At 39.6% G+C, this 20,181-nt stretch overlaps 1 protein-coding gene across 1 annotated transcript in view; it reads left to right on the plus strand.

Moving 5' to 3' along the window:
* Positions 1 to 15,120, plus strand: part of Cped1 (cadherin like and PC-esterase domain containing 1) — a 269,206-nt gene extending 254,086 nt beyond the window's left edge. Inside the window, exon 22 of the mRNA XM_055608217.1 lies at positions 13,145 to 15,120. Coding sequence (XP_055464192.1) covers positions 13,145 to 13,369 — 225 coding nt within the window. The 3' untranslated portion in view covers positions 13,370 to 15,120. The remainder of the gene's footprint in view (positions 1 to 13,144) is intronic.
* The last annotated feature ends 5,061 nt before the right edge of the window (positions 15,121 to 20,181 follow it).

Genomic DNA, 20,181 nt, shown 5'->3' on the forward strand with positions numbered 1-20,181 from the left:
ACACACACACACACACACACACACACACACACACACACACACACACAAACTCCTTAAATTCATTGGTCTAAAACTGAAGTAATAACTGCTACATATGTATAGAGGTCTAGGTTCAGTTCTTTGGTTGGTGGTTCAGGCTCTGTGAGTCCCTGTAGGCCCAGGTTAGTTTACTCTGTAGTTCTTCTTGTGGTGTCCTTGACCTCTTCAGCTCCCTCTATTCTTCCTCCCACTCTTCCACAGCATTCCCCAATCTCAGCCTATTGCTTGGCCTTGGGTCTCTGCATCTGTTTCCATCATCTGCTGAATGAAGCTTCTCAGAAGACAGATATGCTAGACTCCTATCTGCAAGCCTAGCAGAATATCATTAATCATGACTGTGGTCAGCCCTCTTCTGTGGGGTGGGTCTCAGGCTGGGCTAGTTGCTGGTTTGCTGTTTCCTCACTCTCTGCTGCATCTTTATTCCTACACTTCTTGTAGACAACACACATTTGGGGTCAAAGGTTTTATGTGTGGGTTGATGCCCCCCTCCCTCCACTATGAGTCCCACCTGGCAACAGGAGGTGCTGACTTCATGATCCTTAACACCTGTTGCTTGGAGTTTCAGCTAGGGTCACCTCCATAGACTCCCAGGAGCCTCCCCTTCCCAGAGATGCTCCCACTGATTTCTATTCTCTCTCCTAATTCTTACCCTTATCCCCTTACTTTTTAATTACATCATTTTCTCCTCCCTCTCCTCTCTCCAACCCTTCTCCCTCCTATGTTCCCCCTCAATCACTTGCAAATTTACAACCCCCTTACCTTTAATTAGTATCATCACATGTGCATAAATGTATAAGTATTATAGGAATAATTCCAGAACTGACCACTTACTATCACAAGACCAATTAAGGGCTCATTCCTGGGGAAGACTTATTTTCCTGCTCTCTACAGTCATTAGTTGCCAGTAGTTATTAATCTAGGGTTAGAGCCCTGTGCTATTTTGCTCTCCTCTATCTTATCTATTGGTGATGTTTTCATTATCACTCAGGTCTTATTAAGGTGTCATAGGTGCAGGTTTCCTGCCATTTCTGGGAAACACAATCACATAGTTGACTTCTTAATCCTCTAGCTCTTAGACTCTTTTCACCCACTTCTTCCATGACCTTTCCAGAGCATAAGGTGTGTGGTTGTGTTGTCAATGTATCCACTTGGGCTGGGCACACCCGTCATCAGTTGCTTTCTGCATTTGGACCACTGCGGCTTTCCATAATGGTCTCCATCTCTGCAAAGACAAGCTTCTTTGATGAGGAAGAGAGATACGCTTATTTATGAGTACAAGGACGGATATTTAGAATGCATTTTAGGAATTTCACTGGTTTAGTTAAAGTAGCTAAACTATGCTTCTCTAAGATTTATAACCTCACTAGCCCCGGGTAATTGGCTAGGTTTCCAGTAACACGCGTAATTTCCCTCCTGTTGAGTGGGCCTTCAGTCCAATCAGACAGGTGTTGGCTTCCAGCTAGATATAAGTGCCACTACTGCACCTTCAGGAATATCTTCCCAAAGCATGAGTATTTGCAATACATTACTATGGCAATTTTGTCTGGAAATGTTTCCTAGTACTCTAAGAAGACTTTACTACTGTTGTGTAATCAGCTGGAGGATGCATCACAGGACTCCAAAAAACATCTCAAAAGCCATATGTCCTCAAAGATGACTCAAGACCTCACTAATTTTTGTTCCCACTCGTATGCCCTTACTGCCACTTACAAACTGAAGATTTTGCTTGTCCTTCCTGACTAGTTAACAACCCAAAAAAGTCAGTTACCAAGTCCTGTTTACACATGAATACTCTTCTAAACCTTTGCCCTATATTCTGTTCCAAATATTTCAATCTTGTTTATTCCTTGATGCAATCATCCAGCATTTGTTTAATGAGTCCATTTCTAGAGCTAAACAGTAGAAAGTGAAAATAAATAAGGCACATTTCTTCCCTAGCCTCAAGATACTACTAAAAATGTAATTTATAAAGGCCCATATGACACAATATGTAGAGTAGCGTGTTCGTAGATACAGGAAAAGAGGTGTAAGTCCAGGTCTGGAGACTGAGTGACCTTCCTCTTTAGAAGCAACAACAATAAAAACAAACAATCAAAAAGATACCAAACAACAGCAATAAAACTGCTTAGTTGGATTGTGGTAGAAAACTGGCCCTAGCCAAGGCCCCGAGAGGTAGGCCATTCTGATCCTATGGAATCATGAGTAACTCTGGTCTCAGAGAACCAGGAGAAATTCTGGACATGGCAGAGCATCAGTTTAAAAAACAAAACAGAAGCAGAGACTGGAGAAAAGTACTCAGGCCCAAATCACGGTGAAAGCTTAGCCTTAAACCCTGTAGGTAGTGGACAGTCATTGAAATTCTTACACAGAGAATGAGGTAGTATTTCTGTTTGAAAAAATTTATAAGCCAGGACCCGAGCGATGTCTTTAAAATATTCACTATTGCAGAGAGCCTGCACATCATTTCCAACACCCACATGGTAACTTACCAGTGTCTGCAGCTGCAGTTCTGGGGAATCTGAAGCCTTTTTTGACTAAAAAATTGCACCCGTGTGTGTCACATGCATATCTGCAGGCAAACACCCATGCACAAAAATAAAAGTAAATACGTCTATCTTCAGAAGTTTATAACCAAAGAGGGAGGATGTGGAGAGAACCAAGCCAAGAATGTAGCTAATTTTTCCAGAAGTCGGATGAGAAATGGTGAAGGGCTACTACAGACAGGGCAGAAGCAGCAAGCATAAGATAGAAGTGGGCAACAAATGCAAGCTATTTTTAAGGAGCATAATCTGTAGGTTTTATCTGTGGAATGAAGGAGTGGGAAGAATCAAAGGGGATTCCTAACTTGCATGACTGATGAGAAAGCTGAGACAGCATGTGAGACCAAGAACTGAAAAGGCATCCGCTTAGGGAAAACATGACGAGTTCAGTTTTCAACATGTTGCTTTGGAGATGCCTGTAGGACATCCAGGTGGTGTTCTGAGCGGGCAGTTGGATCCACAGGTATGGAGAAGCTAAAAGGGGCAGGTTGAGACTGGAGGGAGGATTGGGAGTCTTGAGAAAATAGGCAATAGTTGAAGCCACAAAAACAGATCAGGAAAAGCTTGGGCGTACATGATCATGTCAATTTAGAGCATGAACTTTTAGAGGCAGAACTGTAGTATAGTTCGTACAGTTCCAGGAATAGTGCCCTGGAAAGCAAGAGAACAAAATTATCAAGACGGAACCAAAAATGTCAAATGTGGCAAACACTTCACTTCAGATAAAAACTTCAGAATCTTCACTGTTTGGGCAGTCAGAAGGTCCTAGCTGACACTGGTGGACACTGGTGGCAGGAATGATGGGACCATCAATTGTGAAGATATAACAAATGGGAAAATGGGATTTCAGAGGTCTTGTATGTGATTAAGAAAAACAACAAAGGGAGAAGGACTATCTCACCAATTAATTTCTTAATAATTAATTAGTTAATTAGGTTAGTTTGCTATAGTTTTTTCCAAACTGTTTGGAACACAAAAGCATGTTTTCTTTTTATTTCACAAGTTTATTTACACATTTAGTAATAAATATAACTTAAAGGTTCTGATCAGTTTCTCAGAGATGATACTTCTTAGAAAGTCCTTCATATGTGCTAAATGAAAAAACTAAAACATCCTTAATTTTTAAGCACTTTCTGTCTTACTCTAAAGAACAAATCAGAGCCAAAGTATCATCATTGCAACCAGTAACCATTATTTACTTCCCATTGCAAATGGCAGCTTCATCCCTGGATTCCTATGTCCTATAGACACCGTGAACCATCCCAATGCTCTACCACAGAACAGCACTGGGAATGGCACAGAGATCAGATGTGGGGAAATGTCAACCACCCCAACTACAGCAAGCCTTGATTTATTTATTTTGTACAACCTTGTTCTCTTGTGTTCTCTGCTTTAGATTCAGAACAACTGTTCACAGCCCACTCCAGATAGTGGGAGAGCAGGTGTAGTGAGTAGGCCTAACTTCAGACATGAGGTTCAGGCTAACAGTGAGAGGTATACAATCATTTCTCTTCTCTTTTACTTGAATTCCTGTGAAAAAGACTCTAGAGACATAAAGGTATTTACATCACTCAAATAACTCCTCAAAAAAACTACTCCAGATGCCTAGGGAAGAGGGATACCAATAGAAACCCACGGATTGTCTGTGTTTTCACAGCCAGATATTGATGCCAACCTGGTCAGCTGCTAGGTCCTTTCTCCAGGTCCATGAAGACAAAAATCAGCATCCAGGCTTATAGTATCTCACAGGTGAGCTACAGAGTCAAAACTGGAAGCACAGATGTAGTAAGGAACAATTTAATCCTTGGGCTTGAAAGAGAAAGTGAAGAGAAATTGATACCTGATGGGAGAGGGCTCTTAAACCTGATCCCAGACCTCCTGGAGTGCAGAAACCAGAACAAGGCTGCAGAGATCTCCTGAGGAGAAATGAGCTCCCTTAAAAAGACGGGTGTTGTTGTCAGACCAAATCCATACAGGGAAGCTAGCAGTTGAAAGCATTGATCACACAAGGCATCTCTGAGTGACAGTTTTCGTGCCTTTGTTTTGTTTTGCTTGTTTTTTTCTTTGTTTTTGAATCTCCCTGTAGCCTAGGTTTTTCTAGAACTCATTATATACTCCAGACTGGCATCATTTGTGAAGGGTGATCCTCCTGTATCAGCCTCCCATGTGCTAGAATTATAGGCCTGAGATACCTTTCCCAGGCAGATGCCTTATTCCTAAGTATAACTTTTAAGTTCAAGAGAGATGAAACAAACACCTAAGAATTAAGGTCAAAAGTGATGTGCAAAACTAGAATGAAGTGGGAACTCAGCTTACACTCGATGAGACTAAGGGGAGATTTGATCTAAGGTCGGAGTCACTGGGAAGCCTCATGGCGTTTCAAGGCATATCTAGAACCCCGCATAATCAAACTGCTCACTTCAGAGCACATTTTGTTCCCAGAGCCAAAGATGAGAACCTATGGCAGTGGTTCTCAACCTGTGGGTCACAATCCTATGACTTTTGCACAGGGATTGACTAAGACTATCAGAATTATAAGATATTTACAGTATGGTTCATAACAGTAGCAAAATTACAGCTATGGAGTGGCAATAGAATAATTTTAAAGCTGGACGTTGCCACAATATGAGGTACTGTATTAAATGATTGCAGCATTAGGAAGGTTGAGAACCACTGGCCCATTGGTTAAGCTCTCAGAGAAAGGGGGTTATGATGGAGGTGTGTGATGGAGGGACAGTGTGTTCACTGAGAATCTGGAAAGCCCCAAATAGGACCAAAAAAAAGTGTTATGTTGTGGCCTAATCCTCACCACCTTTGTCTCATTTGGACCTTGGAGTCGCTTGAATTGATACAGCTTCTTGAAGGTTCCATAACTGAATATTTGTGGAGCAAGTGAAAGAAAAGCATGCCTTATTAACTTCCAAAATTGTGTGATAACTTGAAATCAAATCAAAAATTAGAAATACGAGCTTCTAGCTGTCTTGTGTTGCTTTGGTTCGATCCCATTTCTGTGGATCCTTAGTCTTCGGTCCCAGCCAGCCGTGCTGATGAGACTAGCTGGCATGCCAAGTGACTTTATAAACACTTCGGCAGTGTACGCTTTTCTTATAAGGTGACAGTGTATTTCCTAAGGTCAACCACAGGCTTTACAGCCTTGGAAAGCGATCAGGTCACCTCGTTGCTTTTCATCCACAGTCATCCGTTTGCAGCCAGAGCATCCCCTCAGCCAGTCCAGGGCAGTTCTGGAACACTCGCACCGAGCAAATTGTTTCCTATTTTCTTCTCTGAACCTGGAACCACATCAGAAGTTCCCTGGAGGTTATTCAGGTCGAGATCAGTTTTACAAAAGGTATTTGCTTGTCCCGTATCTCCTGATGTGCTTCCAGTTCGGCGAGCCTGCCCTCTTGGTACCGGCTTTTGGAAAATTCAAAGTTGTTTCAGATGTAGCTACTAATTGCCATGGCAAGTCATTCATTCTGATGAACGTTTATGTGAAATCAATTTTCAGTGTTGAAATTGCCCAAGTTTAACAGTTAAAGTTGCAATGCTTATTTTGTGGTGTAACTTAAAATGATTTTTTTGTTTGTTTGGAAAGTCTTAACGAAAGTTAGGGGTCAAAACTAGTCAAGTTGAAATGTGGTATTTCTACACATTCCAAAATATCTCTATGACCACATTTTTATTTACATAGAAATAAAAACATACAATTGCAAACTGAGAGGTATCTCAACATATTTTTTTTTAAATCTATGGAAAGGTAAAATTTACTTCTGGGCTGCAAAGAATAAAATCTCTGTTCTCCCTACACTCTCAGGCATCAGGCAGCTGATCCTAAGTACTGCCGTTAGCATGGTGACATATCAATCACCATTGATAGACTGTAATTTTTGCTTGAAAATAAAGTTGGAAGACTATACCTGTGTGCATCATACTCTAACCCAGATCTTTGCTGATAAATCTTTATTATAAGACATGATAAACAATAAGGCTCTTTATCATACCGAACAATGCTAGCGCATTAATGGGCTATCATGTTCTATGAGACCAATTGTCCTCCATATCTTACTAAGTTAAAATATAATTCACAACAGAAAATTTACAAAATAGGTCAAGCAAATAGGTAAAAAGACCCACTTTTGGATTAAAAGGGGCGAGAGATTTGTTGTTTAGTACTCCTAGGTAAATACGTCAAACATTTGCCAAGTCGTATATGTATATGCCATTAACCATCATTATTAACAACACATAATGGATCCCTTACTTACTATGTAAGCATGCCGACTTTTCAGGGGTCAGGGGTCACTTCCTCCGTGGCTCACTTTAGAGCAGTGTTTGGGTGTATAGCTTAGTATTTGTTAATTGGTCCCGGGTAGCTTATTTATACTGTTTATTGTCATTGCTTGGAGGCAACCTAACAATTGTGCCACTAGACCTTCTCTCTCAAAGCTGCACTCCACTTGACACATCAGTTGGATTTTAGCAACCTCAAGGGGTCCTCTGATTTTTTGGGAGGATCCCAAATTGGCTGGGTTCCACACAACATCAAAGGGAAGGAGCTTTTTACTATACAGGTATCAAACATCTTTTTTGGCATAATATTTCCAGCCCTTTAAAAAAAATGTGTCTAAATTACTTTTTCTCCATTTTAGAACCTGGAAGTAAAACAAGATGATATTTTGGCATCTGGACACAGGTAGCAGCTTGAGGGCTGGATGCTAACTTTCACAAACAAGTTCAAAGAACTAATAGGCATGTAAAGAGATTCTCATGCCTACCATAAATTAGCACCAAGTTTCCTTAATGTACTCAGGAACTATTCATTACATGGAAACAACATGGTGCCTGACCTTGTAGATCTAGTCCCAGACAATGTCTTTGAAGTCCCTTCATTCTTGTTCCTACTTCAAGTATCTTAGACATGTGTCTTTATATAGTCCCCTTGAGGGTAGGGACCATATCTGAATTCTTCCATGTGTTTTCTAGCGCAGAGAACTCAGAGAGATGGGTATTACACAGAGAGGGCAGTAATTAAGTATTTATATGTGAAATGCTACCTTATTTCTCCTTTTCTTTTTCATTGCAAAAGGATTACATAAATTCTTGTTCACTCTGAGAGTTTGAATAAGATTAATTAAAAATAAAACTCTTCTCTCTATATATTAGATAGGTGCAGTGTGGTACATAGCTTCATTTTAAACTATATTCTTGATTTTAATCCTATTTTATTTAAAAGTGTTGGGCTGTCAACATTATAAAAATTTATATAACACTGAGAGCAATTTAGAATTTCTTTATTTCTCCATGAAAAGCTTAGGTAACAATGAAAACGTGTGACATGCTTTTTAATCTGAAGAATGAGCACTGTTCTTTCCATGTCAGTATTGACTATTTCATGCATTTCAGCTATTAACCTATATTTCTAAATGGAAATAATTCAATGATCTCCATTACATCTCTATTTTTTATTTTATTTAGATGAGCATGTGTACATGTGTATCAAAGAACACAGACAGAAGACAACTTTCTCCTTCCATTACGTGGGTTCTGGAGAATCTAACTCAGCTTGTCAGGCGTGGTGGCAAGCATCTCTGCCCACTGAGCCATCTTGCAGGGCCCTTGAGCCCAAATTTTACAATCAAGTTCCAGAAAACATAGCACTTAAGGTTGCTTTCCATAAAGAAATGTTCTATCTAAATGTAGGCAGAAACATAATAATGCAAGTTAAAAGGTACTTTTAACTCAGTGTTTGTTTAACAAACACTGAGCATGTGATCAATGCCTGCTTCTGTCCCAAATACTGCATTCAGACCTCCGACCTCTGAAAATGGGCAAGAGAGACCCACAGATACGTTCAGTTCAGTATGCTGCACCGCAAATCTCAAGATGACCCCACAAACTCATGATGAACATCAACTCCAGGAAATGAGACAGGGTGACTTGTACTTTGGGACAAGCCACTCCAGTAAGCTCAGTGGTCCCTGAGCTATTTCAGCACAGACCACCAGCTTGTTGATGAGACGCAATGAATAGCATCTGCAGGCAAATAAAAAAGTACAGCTTAGGACTTTCTTCCCACAAGACTTTGCAGCCCTGGTAAATTGTGCAGCCTAGACAGAATGTGTACCTGTCAGTGTGTTACAAAGGCTAGGTGTAACTGAAGCCCTTGGCCCATATCTCCCTCCTGCTCCTGAGAGACTCTGATTCCAAGATGAATGGCTTATCAAATCTTATGTATAAATATCCTGCTGACAATCAGGATGCAGATGAGATTAGAATGGGTCCCTAGATGTTTGACTATAAAGGCATGAGAGGAAGATATTCCCAGCTGGCACGGATCTGTGAGGAGCAGAAGGAAGGCTGGACAGAAGAGGTATGTTTCTGAAGGACAGGGAGGGATGCAGAGAACACAGATGAACCATGGCTGTGGCTATGGCTATAGCTCAACGGCCCTGAGTGCTTAGCATGCACCGGGCCCTAGGTTCAGCCATAAGAACACACACACACACACACACACACACACACACACACACACACAGTGGAGAAGACTGTGTGGGAAAAAGAAGGAAGCGAAGCTTCTAACAAAGAAGGCTTAGATTTTGGCAAGGATGACTTGAGTCACATTCAGTTTTGAGGTAGACTTCATTCATATTCATGAAGAACAGCTCACTCAGAATGCCCACTCTCAACCACCAGGACCTTGTGTTCTCAAGTGATCATGGTTATTTTCCTATATTGATTCTTAACATGTATTTTCATCTGCTGTGCATCCTTCAATTGCCCAGTGAACTTTCACCAACCGTGAAGCCCCAACATGGTTGATCTCTTTATTTGACCATGTATCCTTTGTGCCTCACTAACCGTGTGATGGATTCTTCACCTGCAGCCAGTAGGATCATTGTCGAACTTGGTTATATGGTGTTGTAGGGAATGCTCTCTAAATAACTTTCTTAATTATTGATAAGCTATGGAGAAGCTTTATCATTTTTAAACATCAGCTTTAGAATACATGATCATTTCTAGTAGGCTCATTTGGGTTTTCAGAGTAAATGAATATATATATATATATATATATATATATATATATATATATACATATATATGTATATATATGTATGTATGTATGTATGTATGTATGTATGTATGTATGTATATTCCTACATAATGCTCTGGTAATTTCCTGTAAAGAAATACTTCCTAACGTTGAAGTGTTTTTCCATCTTGGAGTAAGTTGTATGTACTAGTGGTGTGACACATACTACTACGGGGCTTTTAAATAGGCTTGATTCACACTAGCAGTTTTCAGAGAAATTTTGTATCTCGACATATATTTTGGTAAATCAAAATGGAAATAATTCTCCTTATTTGTTGGCATTCAGGATTCAGTATCAAATCAATAGTGACTTTTAAAAAGGAGTTTGGAAACACAATCTCTTATTATTATCTAAAAATAGCTTTCAAAAATCAAAGCAAAGTGAGGCAAGTGTGGAGGCCAAGTCACCAGAGTCTATTTCCAACAGCATCTAAGAGGAGCACTGGTAATTCAGGAATATTAGCTAGCCTGGCCTTCAGCAACTGCTGGGCAAAGCCATCATCTCATCCCCCTTTCTCCAAGATCAACTTAAGCTCTCTAAAATCGTAGATAAATTATCAAGTTTCCCATTGAAACCTGGTAAAACATTGACACTTACTTTAGGGGAAACCTATCTCAGAGAATGTACGGACGCACATATTCTTGGATATCCTACCTACATACCTCACTTAAGAGTAGCAAATACATCAGCCCCAAGCATTAAAACAATGGTTAAAGCAGTATGGCCCTGTATGTTATGATATAGACTTGCTTTCATTTCACATGTAATTAGCACATAGACTATCATGGCAACTGTAGAAACCAAACTTAAGGTATCGTATCTTAAAATTGCCTTTATTTTGGCTGCAGAACAGTGGAATAATATTATTTCAAGGTTGAATGCCATATTTATGCTTAAATGTTTCTTTATGTAAGCTTCTAGAATGTTGTTCACTAACATTAAGGGCAATCCCCTTTAAAATACAAAAGATCTTCAGGAAGCGTCGGTGCCCTCTCAGGCCCGCCATACTGGAGTTCTGATACACACACCTTCAGGTGGAAGGACATTCAGGAACTTCACTCTTGGGATCTAGAATGTCAGCCCAAGCTTAATGGCAAGCTGATCTCCAAATCACAATCCACAGTAATTCTTTGCCACAACTGGATGCTTTCACTGCCCTTCACAAGTCACCCGATCTAAGGGTCTGATAGAAGAAAAGGCATATTCTCGTGGTGACTGTTCTCTAGAAAGCAATTTACTGCAAGTCGCAGCATCTGTCTCTATCTGCTGTTGGACGGAGCCTCCCAGATGACAGTCATGTTAGGCTTCCATCTGCAAGGATAGCTTATAAGTGAGTACATACTATGTGTGTCTTTCTGGGTCTGGGTTGATCTTTTTTATTTCCATCCATTTGCCTGCAAATTTCATGGTTTCCTTATTTTTAATAGCTGAGTAGTATAACATTGTGTAAATGTACCATAACGGATTAAGACAGATGGTGGATCTTGCAGCCAAGCATGGGGCAGAGCTCTGGGGATCTCATGGAAGTTTTGGGAGAAAGATGGAAGGACCCAGAGGGAACAGGAATCCCACAAGAAGACCAACAGTGACAACTAATCCAAACTCACGGGGGCTTTCAGAGACTGAGACATCAACTAAGGAGTGTGCATGGTCCCTGCACGCATGTGCCTGATGGGCAGCTTGGTCTTCATGGGGGTTGTCTGGCTATTGGAGGTAGGGGAGAGTTCTAATATGGATTCTATTGCCTGCTTCTGAATCACTTCCCCCTGGCAGATTGCCTTGCCTGGCCTCAGGGGATGAGGATATGCTCAGTCCTGATGTAACTAGGAAGGGTTGATGGGGGAGCTTCCCTTTTCTGGAGGAAAAAGGAAGAGGGAAAGAGGAAAAAAGGGAGAGGGGAGATTAGGAGGAGAAGAGGGAGGGGACACCCTTGGGATGTAAAGTAAGTATACTTAAATAATTTTTTAATTTAAAGATAAATAAATAAATGTAAAATTAAAGAAAGAAAAAGGGAAGGAAGGAAGGAAGGAAGGGAGGGAGGGAGGGAGGGAGGGAGGAAGGAAGGAAGGAAGGAAGGGAAAAAGAAAGAAAGAAAGAAAGAAAGAAAGAAAGAAAGAAAGAAAGAAAGAAAAAAAGAAAGAAAGAAAGAAAGAAAGAAAGGAAGGAAGGAAGAAAGGAAGGAAGAAAGAAAACAATGACATCCAATGGTTTAACAAGGGCTACTGGTTTTATAATACACTACTGAAACACTTTTCCCTAAATTCCATTTTTTTCATTGTCTTAAAATCATGCACATTGGTTGTTTTTTTTTTTAAGTCAAGATAAAAGTTAATAGAACAAATTAAAACCATATAGAATCCTTGTACTGAAATCACTCTTAATATTTTGTTATAGATCTTTACAAAGTTTTTGTTTTATTATTCTAAAATAATTTGTTTATTTAAAGTGTGTAACTATCATATTTTTTCCCAATTATGTGGGTTTTTCCCCAAATATCCTGTTTTGTTTTCAGGACGCATTTTCATTGCATTCCCTTTTATGGGATCAAATGATATGTACCTTAATAATTACATTACACCTAAAAGAATAAGGAAAAAATCTATGTGACATAATTTACTCCCATTTATACTCCCATCAGTGAGTACTTTTCTGTGTCTCAAGAACACAGACAGAAAAACAAAACAAAACTGTGTTACGTGTGCATGATGAACAAGATGAAGTTCTTATTTCCAAACATCATCACTAGTATTTTCTTTCCTTTCTCTTTCTTGTGTGACTTCCCAGGGACTCATCCCTTCTCCAGTTCCTATCTTGGTTTCTCCTTCACTTCTGCCAAACCTTCAGTTTTAATACCCTGAGTTCTATTGTCTCAGAGGCAGAAGATAGTGATTTAGGCATTTAGGCATAGTGATTTAAAACATTTGTCCCACCAGGACAATGTTTTACAAATTGGAAACATAAACCAAACTGTAGGGTTACGTGTGTATGACATGGGTATGTACAAAGTAGCTGTGAATCATAGAAAAATGGTAACATGCAGAGAGAGAGAGAGATCTGAGTGGCTGAAATAAGAAAAAAGATGCGAGGGAAGCTTGATCGTAGGCTTTTTAGGCACCGTGAATGTTCTGTAATACCATCTATTCAAAAGAACACTTGAAATGAAGGTACAGTCACACACACACACACACACACACACACACACAGAGTGGCAAAGGCATCACACGGAACAGTTCCCACGTCGCACTTAGAAGACTCAAGCTCTGAAAAGCAACAGGAATTGTAACTTTGGCTTTGGTCTTTTTTGAAACACAGGTGACAGTAGTCCATGTTTATGTAAATCGTATCGTGCCCTTTAGGCATCATCTGTGCGGCCGCAGCGCAGTGCAAGCATGAGACTGTTGGTCATAGTGCTGTATGTGGTGTTCAGATATTTGCGGTTTTTGCACCTCTGATCTCTTGTTTCTTTATTTGCAGGTAGTGAAATCGAAGTTATCCAGAGAGCACCATATCATCAAGATGAAAAGATCCAAGAACCACATGGTGGGGAAATACTTCAGCAGGCAAAGCAAACTGCAGCGACAAAATGCTGTCCCAAATGTTCATTCACCGTATCATGTCAGAGGTCCAGTAAATCAGGTTTGCTCTGAAATCCTGCTCAGCAGGATGTGTGCCAGCCAGAGATCTGCACAGGCTCCGTGACAGAGAGCTGACGTCAGAGTGAGAGACAAGTCATTCACCTGGACAGTGGTCTGAGTAGCAAACGTGCCTCACATGTACTTCCCGATCACTGGATACTCCCCAGTGCAAGCACACACAGCAAAGCACACAGCTCACAAGAGAGTAGTGACACCTTTTTTTTTTTTTTTTTTTTTTAAATATAAATGTACAGTCAAAAGTGACCTTGAGCATCTGTTAGTTTCAGGCCAAAGGACAGAGCTAGAAGATGATCACCTGAAATGTGATCACTAAGTAGGACCACGTGGACCAGACTAGGTATTGGATTGCAACAAAAAACAGAAGTGCAGAAATGTAACAGCGTTGGGGTAGGGTAATGCTGTTTGTGGGCTACCCACAACAAAGGTTCACTAATGTAAAAAAAAAAAAAAAAAAGTCAAAGAAGCAACTGCATTCCATGTGCAAGGAAGAGTAGCACTTAAGGCCTCTACCCGAAGAAAATGCGTATTTATGGTGATTTGAGCTTTGTGGATTTAATGCAGGTGAAAACTATTTCTTCTTAGTCTTTTAAAATGTTGTAATGGCAGGGAATGAACAGGAGTGATTCTTTACGGGGGAATCCAAAGGGATTCTCTGAGAGTGAGTGATAAAAAGCAATATTATACTCAAGTCTACGATCCTGTGTTATCCACAAACATCCCCTACCCCAAATGTCTGTGAGTTTAGATGGGGTGCACAGTCTGACAATACACATAATTTTAAAGTGTGGAGCCAGATAAACTTCCCCACCTGTTACTTTGCTATGTTTGTGGATGCTGAAGACGTGTTCGCTTGCCTACAGACCTATCTGATTTAGGAAGACAGTTGCATTTCAGATACGTTGCAAAAGATCGAGGGTTCTCAAATGTATAAGCATAAAACATTTCCTATGTGTCCTCAGATAGCACTGTGTGGCTAGGATCTGTATTCTTCTTTGAACAAATATGTTTAATTGAAATTAGAATAGGCATACAAGTATCTTATGAAAACTGTGGCATAAGTATGAAACAACCCTAATTCTAGCTTTGAAAACTTTCTTTTGTGTCTTTTTAGGTACGAGATGGTAAATTTTCTTATTATACAAATAGTTTGCTGTGAGATAACTTCTCACTGCTATAGCGGGTTTTAAAGGATGGTTTGGGGGTGAGGAGAGGAAGCTGAGGATATACTCAGTATGGAGCTGAGATTATTAAATGTACAAATACCTCAAGTTCATTGCCATAAAAAAATGAAACTATTTTGATCTATTGACCCATCAATTATTTAGAATGAATATTCACTTCCTTCAAATACTCTATTTTTATATATATTTTTATAAGAACATAAACATGAATTTATATTTAACTATATTAACTTATATTTAAGCGCAAATACCACTTTATATAAACAACATATGCATTTAGAAAAGGGTTTTTTGAACATCGGTACAGAATTAACCTAACTATGAAATGTCTTTAATATCGATATCTGTATACAAACACTGTGCTTAAATCTTCAGCTGTCCTTCCAGGACGGAAGATGTTAGCAATTGTCGCCATTGCTCTGTCACGTTTTAACGCATTGCGGACGCTCCAGCGGTGTCACAGTTAGCGCCGGCTTCTCGACTCACTGTCAGCATGACCGGGAGAACCCTCCGACTCCAGCTAGTCTGGCGTCTTCCTCTTCACCACCCAGATAACACTAGATGTTAGAAACAACTGTAATGTCTGGTCAATAAATGTCTTAACTGGTAATAATCTGCCTTCCGGGAGTCTCCTTTACCTTCCCTCTCTCAAAAACTTTTTACATTGATTTATTTTACTTTATGTATATGGAGTATATGTTTACGTATATGAATACATACGTGTTCTGTCCACATGTATGTATTGTTTTGTGCACCATGTGAGTGCATGGTGCTCCTCGAGGTCAGAAGAGAGCATTAGATTCCCTGGAACTGGAGCTACGGAGGATTCAGAGCCACCGTGTCAATGTGGAGAATCAAGCCACAGTCCTCTGCTCAGACAAGTGTTCTTAACCGCTGAGCCATCTCTCCAGCCCCTTATCCTTCTGTCTACTAGAGTTATACAACCACGCAGAAGCTGACTGATTTGGGAAAGGTGTAAGGTCTAGTGTGATCAGTAGGCCTGACCACATTGTCTCTTCAGCTCTGGCATTGTCTTAATAACACACTGGGATGAACTTTCTGCTTCTGAACACAGGGTAGCGATAAGTATTTCTTTTTATGTCTGTAACAGGGGGCACTGAAGTTCTGGTGACTGTGCCAGACACCTCTTAACTGAAGAAACTGTATTTTGCCCTGGGTAAATAAATATGAATGTGTGCCTTTACAAACATACTTCTCTATTTTAGAATGTTTTAATTTGAGCGGGGGAGAAATAGGAGTAGGCCTTTAAAAACACTTTTTAAGTGTGAAAGTTAGTTACAGGAAGTGTATTGTTTTGAGTAAGAGTTGATCAGCATCCAATCTAAACTAAACTTAAAAAAAATATATATTTATAATATGAAAAGTCAAGAATAACTGTGCAAACATTTCCAAGCGGCTTTGTTGACACTGTGTGAGGGTGACAGGGTGTGCGTATGCGTAGAAATGTGTGTGAACGTTTGTATGTGGAGCCGTGTGTGTGTGTGTGTGTGTGTGTGTGTGTATGTGCATGTGTGTGTGTGTGTGTGTGTGTGTGTGAAACGTACAGTGTACTTTTTAACCTATAGCCAAGAAGAACCTTATAGAGATGAGAGAGTGCACTCACCTTTTCTTGCTGGGCTGCCTTGCATTGGAGTCATCAAACCTTCTTTAGACGAGTTTCCTTTATGTCCAGAAGTCTTCCCCAGAGAGGACCAGATCTCACTTTAAAGCACTGGGAGAACTTACAGGAAAGAATCCTAGTGGAAATAAGGTAGAAAATAAATATCAATGGTACCCTACATCTTTAGTTTCTCCCTTTAGTTCCATTTCACTGAAAAACACCAAAAGAAATATAAAAAGGAGGGGGCTCTAAAATCACATTATCGAATGGAGTTTTTTTCATTAGTCTAAAGCTTTGGTATGGAAGGAAAGAAAAGGCATCTACTGTTATGAAAGCTGGAGCCCAGTGGACACCAAGCATTGTTCTTCATTTAAGTAAACGATAAAACAAAAATATAAGAAAATCACCAAAATCTATAGTAGTGATATTTTGGTTAAAACAAACAAATGTATCATTAACTTAAAAAAGCATGCATCACAACACAAACCAGCAATACCCAGATCCCACCATTCTGATTGGATCAAGGAATAAGAGCTCTTCAAGTGGTATTTTGACTTTCACTGTTGTTTTCTTCTTGGCTTGCTTATTTTTTGAGACAGGGGCTCACTATGTAAGCCAACCCATGTCTGGAACTCACAATCTTCCTAATGAATGTTGGGATTACAGTCATGAATCATCATTCCTGGCAGCAATTTTTACATGCATTTAAATCTCAAATAATTTTGATTGCTCTTGGAAGGGAAGTCATTTTTAATCTATCTTTGCAGCTTAAGGAGTGCATCTAGAAGTTGTAAGAACTGCCCCCTCAAAGACCTGCTTAGGACAAGAGGATTCTGTGCATGCCTGTAAACTAGACTGTGTTTGGCAAAGCTTCGGAGGTTTCGTATGATCTGAGGGCCTTTTATTGTGCAATAACTGTGATTATCAACTTCCATACTCCTCTGATGATTCTCTCACGGTGTGCAGATGACCAGACTCATTTTCCCCTTGCCAATACAAACCATCTTCCTAACATCATAATCTTCTTCTCTTTATGTTCACTGAAATTTAAAGAATTTATTTTGTGAATCACAGATCACTGAGCCTCAGCACACTCATTAATACACAATCTGTCCACTTTTACAATTAATCAGGGGTAATTTGTAAACCTACTTACAATGTAAGTCAACATAATTTCTTAACTCTAACTGAAAGAACAGCATAGCTACACTTAGAGAAAACATACCTAAGTCTCTAGGCTTCTGCAAAGAGCTGTTTTCATTTACTTTGTAAAAGCCTTTTTTTCTAACATCATGTAATACAGCTAGGAAAATATTTCAATTTAGATATTTCCTATTTCAAACCAAGGTTTTTGCCCTGCTGGGGTGATTTATGTATAACATCCACAATACATTTTGTTGCAGGTAATAAAAAATGCATTCTTTTGTTGCATAAAAAAAAGTAATTCAGTAAATCTCCATAAGAATGCCTAGACACAATTAAAGCAAAGTAATTATAATAGATTATGATCACATACGCATCTGAAAGTAAGAGGGTTTCATATATTTTAAAATGTATTCAGTTGATTCTCAACTATGTAGTGTTTTTTTTCTTCTTCTTATATGGTTGGTGGGCACAGTGCATCAACTTGATGAAGTTTTAATCAAATATGTATAAATGCGGATAGCGTGTGATTCAGACTGCAGATGCAACCTTTAGTTGTAGTTCCACTTTCTTTTTATAATAAAAATTGATGGGTTGAAATCTTATAGAATTTCATTTTCACTTCAGTATGAGATTAAGACCAATATTCTAATTTTCTAAAAGCCTCGTGTTCATATCAGGTCCATAATTTACATGTTTTAACATTCGAACATTAATTGATCTTAGAAAATAAATTCAGTTTGCTTGTTTTGAGACAGGTTCTCCCTCTTTAACCTAGGCTGGCCTTGAACTGTTAATCTTCCAGTCTTAGACTCCAAAGTGCTAAGGTTATAAGGTTAGGACACTATATTTGGCAAAAAGGTAGGAAGAGAGAAAGAAAGAAAGAAAGAAAGAAAGAAAGAAAGAAAGAAAGAAAGAAAGAAAGAAAGAAAGAAGGAAGGAAGGAAGGAAGGAAGGAAGGAAGGAAGGAAGGAAGGAAGGAAGGAAGAAAAAAGGACCTTAAAATAAAATGAGCACCATTCTGGGTAGGTGTGTGTGCATGGTTCTCCTAAATATAAAAGGTTGTTTGGTTTCCAGCCCATTTTTACCTTAATAACTAGAGACCTGACCAAATAATTCATGTGACCCCTGTCAGTAGATATGTGATAGGAGAGGGTGGTGCACAATACCAGTACTGAACCAAGTGTAGCCCAGGCTAGTCCCTAAGGACTACCACACTCAACGCAAGGTTGAAAGGAAGGGACCCAGGCCCTGTTCAGGCCTCGGGAGGTCTGGGAAATGACTCAGATCATAAGCACCTTCTAGAGGCCTTGACAAATGGTAGACACCTTTTCAAACCTTCTCCCTAGTGTGTAAGTCATTCTGCAAGGCCCCATAACCCATAAAGTAAAAGCATAAATAGTCACTTTATGTGTTTATTGAGCCAAACTCTGTAACCCAAACCAACCAAATAGCAAGCCAATGTGCTTTTAATTGCATATCATTTAATAAGAAAAGTAGAGAATGTGCTGTGATTACTCATATGGTCTTTGTCTGGGGAGCCTGAAATGACAGCTCATTTCCCATCAAACTGGCTCCCCAGCCCCCGGCCAAGAGGTCATTCCTCCAGGGCAATCCCAATCCCTCTTCATCTCTACCTTCGCCTTCTAGATGGAAGTTATGCAGCATTTCTCTGTGTGCATCTATATGTAACACAAGATTTATCTTAAAGCTTATATTTTACATTCTCCCCCTTGCCTTAATTACATGTAACCTGAAGTTTATGCTTAATGGGCTCTCCAGCTTTACAGTATCATAAAGAGAATTTATGACCCTTTGTTTAAAATCACTGCCCAAATAATTGGCAGAACATGGGATTATCTGCGGCTACTCTTTATAACATAAAATTTGCTCTGCATTAAGAATAGTATGAGTGGAACTGAAACAAGACCTTTGTAGCCTAAAGTGAGTTTAGTCATCAAATGGCACCGATTCGGATCCTCTGATTTCCACCGTGTGTGCATGCCCACTGGGGAAAACCAGTTCACACACGCCTCACAAGGATATTCATTTCAACCTTCACATCATCTATGCAAAAACAGTGGCATGTTTTTTAAAGGGTGTGGATCCAACCCTCATCACAAGTTTCTCATGCCAAGAACAGGATCCTTCCAATAGGATGGAGTATTCAGAGCCACATTGTTGGCAAACACCCAGAACTTGTTCTTGGCCACCTACCTTATGAATAAATTGACATCTTCCATGAATTATTTATAGAATATGAGATGAAACTAAGCTAACCTGCATCTCAGGTTCCTGCTCCCCAGAAGAATAGGCAATCTCCAATGGGCAATTGGCTTAAGTTGTGTTTTTCTGTCTTTGAAGTATTGTCTTCCTTGAAGTCAACTTATCTTCCAATGGAAGCATCTTTGGGCAGACATCCCCAGTAAACTGTTACTAAATACAATGAAAATAAATGCCTTACCTCCATCATGGACTCATTATTCTGTTCTGCAGATAGAAAACCTAAACTATTGGGGCAAGGCCAGACCTCCCCTGGTTTGCGTCTGGATAGAGTTTGTATCAAATAAAAGCTTTTTAAAAGTAATTCTGTATTATTTTAAATGAGAACATCCATACTGTGTATGTGTGATATAAACATATATGCATGTGGCCATATACATCCACAGAGCAATAGGTTAAAGTACCAATTCATCTTATTGCCATTAAATTATTCTTAACGTAGTCCTCTTGGTTTTGATTTACAACAGTACACAAAACCTTTAGAATAACAGACTCTATCTGTATCTCTGGATGCATTTGCCAGGTGCTTGTCTGAGCATGAAGAGAATGTGATTCTAGGTCTATGTCAAGCAGTGGCAGAGCCTGTAGGGATGTGCTGGCAAAGTGTCTGCCAGATGTCTCCTAAGA

Source organism: Psammomys obesus, unplaced genomic scaffold, assembly GCF_907164565.1.
Source record: "Psammomys obesus unplaced genomic scaffold, mPsaObe1.curated_primary_1811, whole genome shotgun sequence".
Taxonomy (NCBI): domain Eukaryota; kingdom Metazoa; phylum Chordata; class Mammalia; order Rodentia; family Muridae; genus Psammomys; species Psammomys obesus.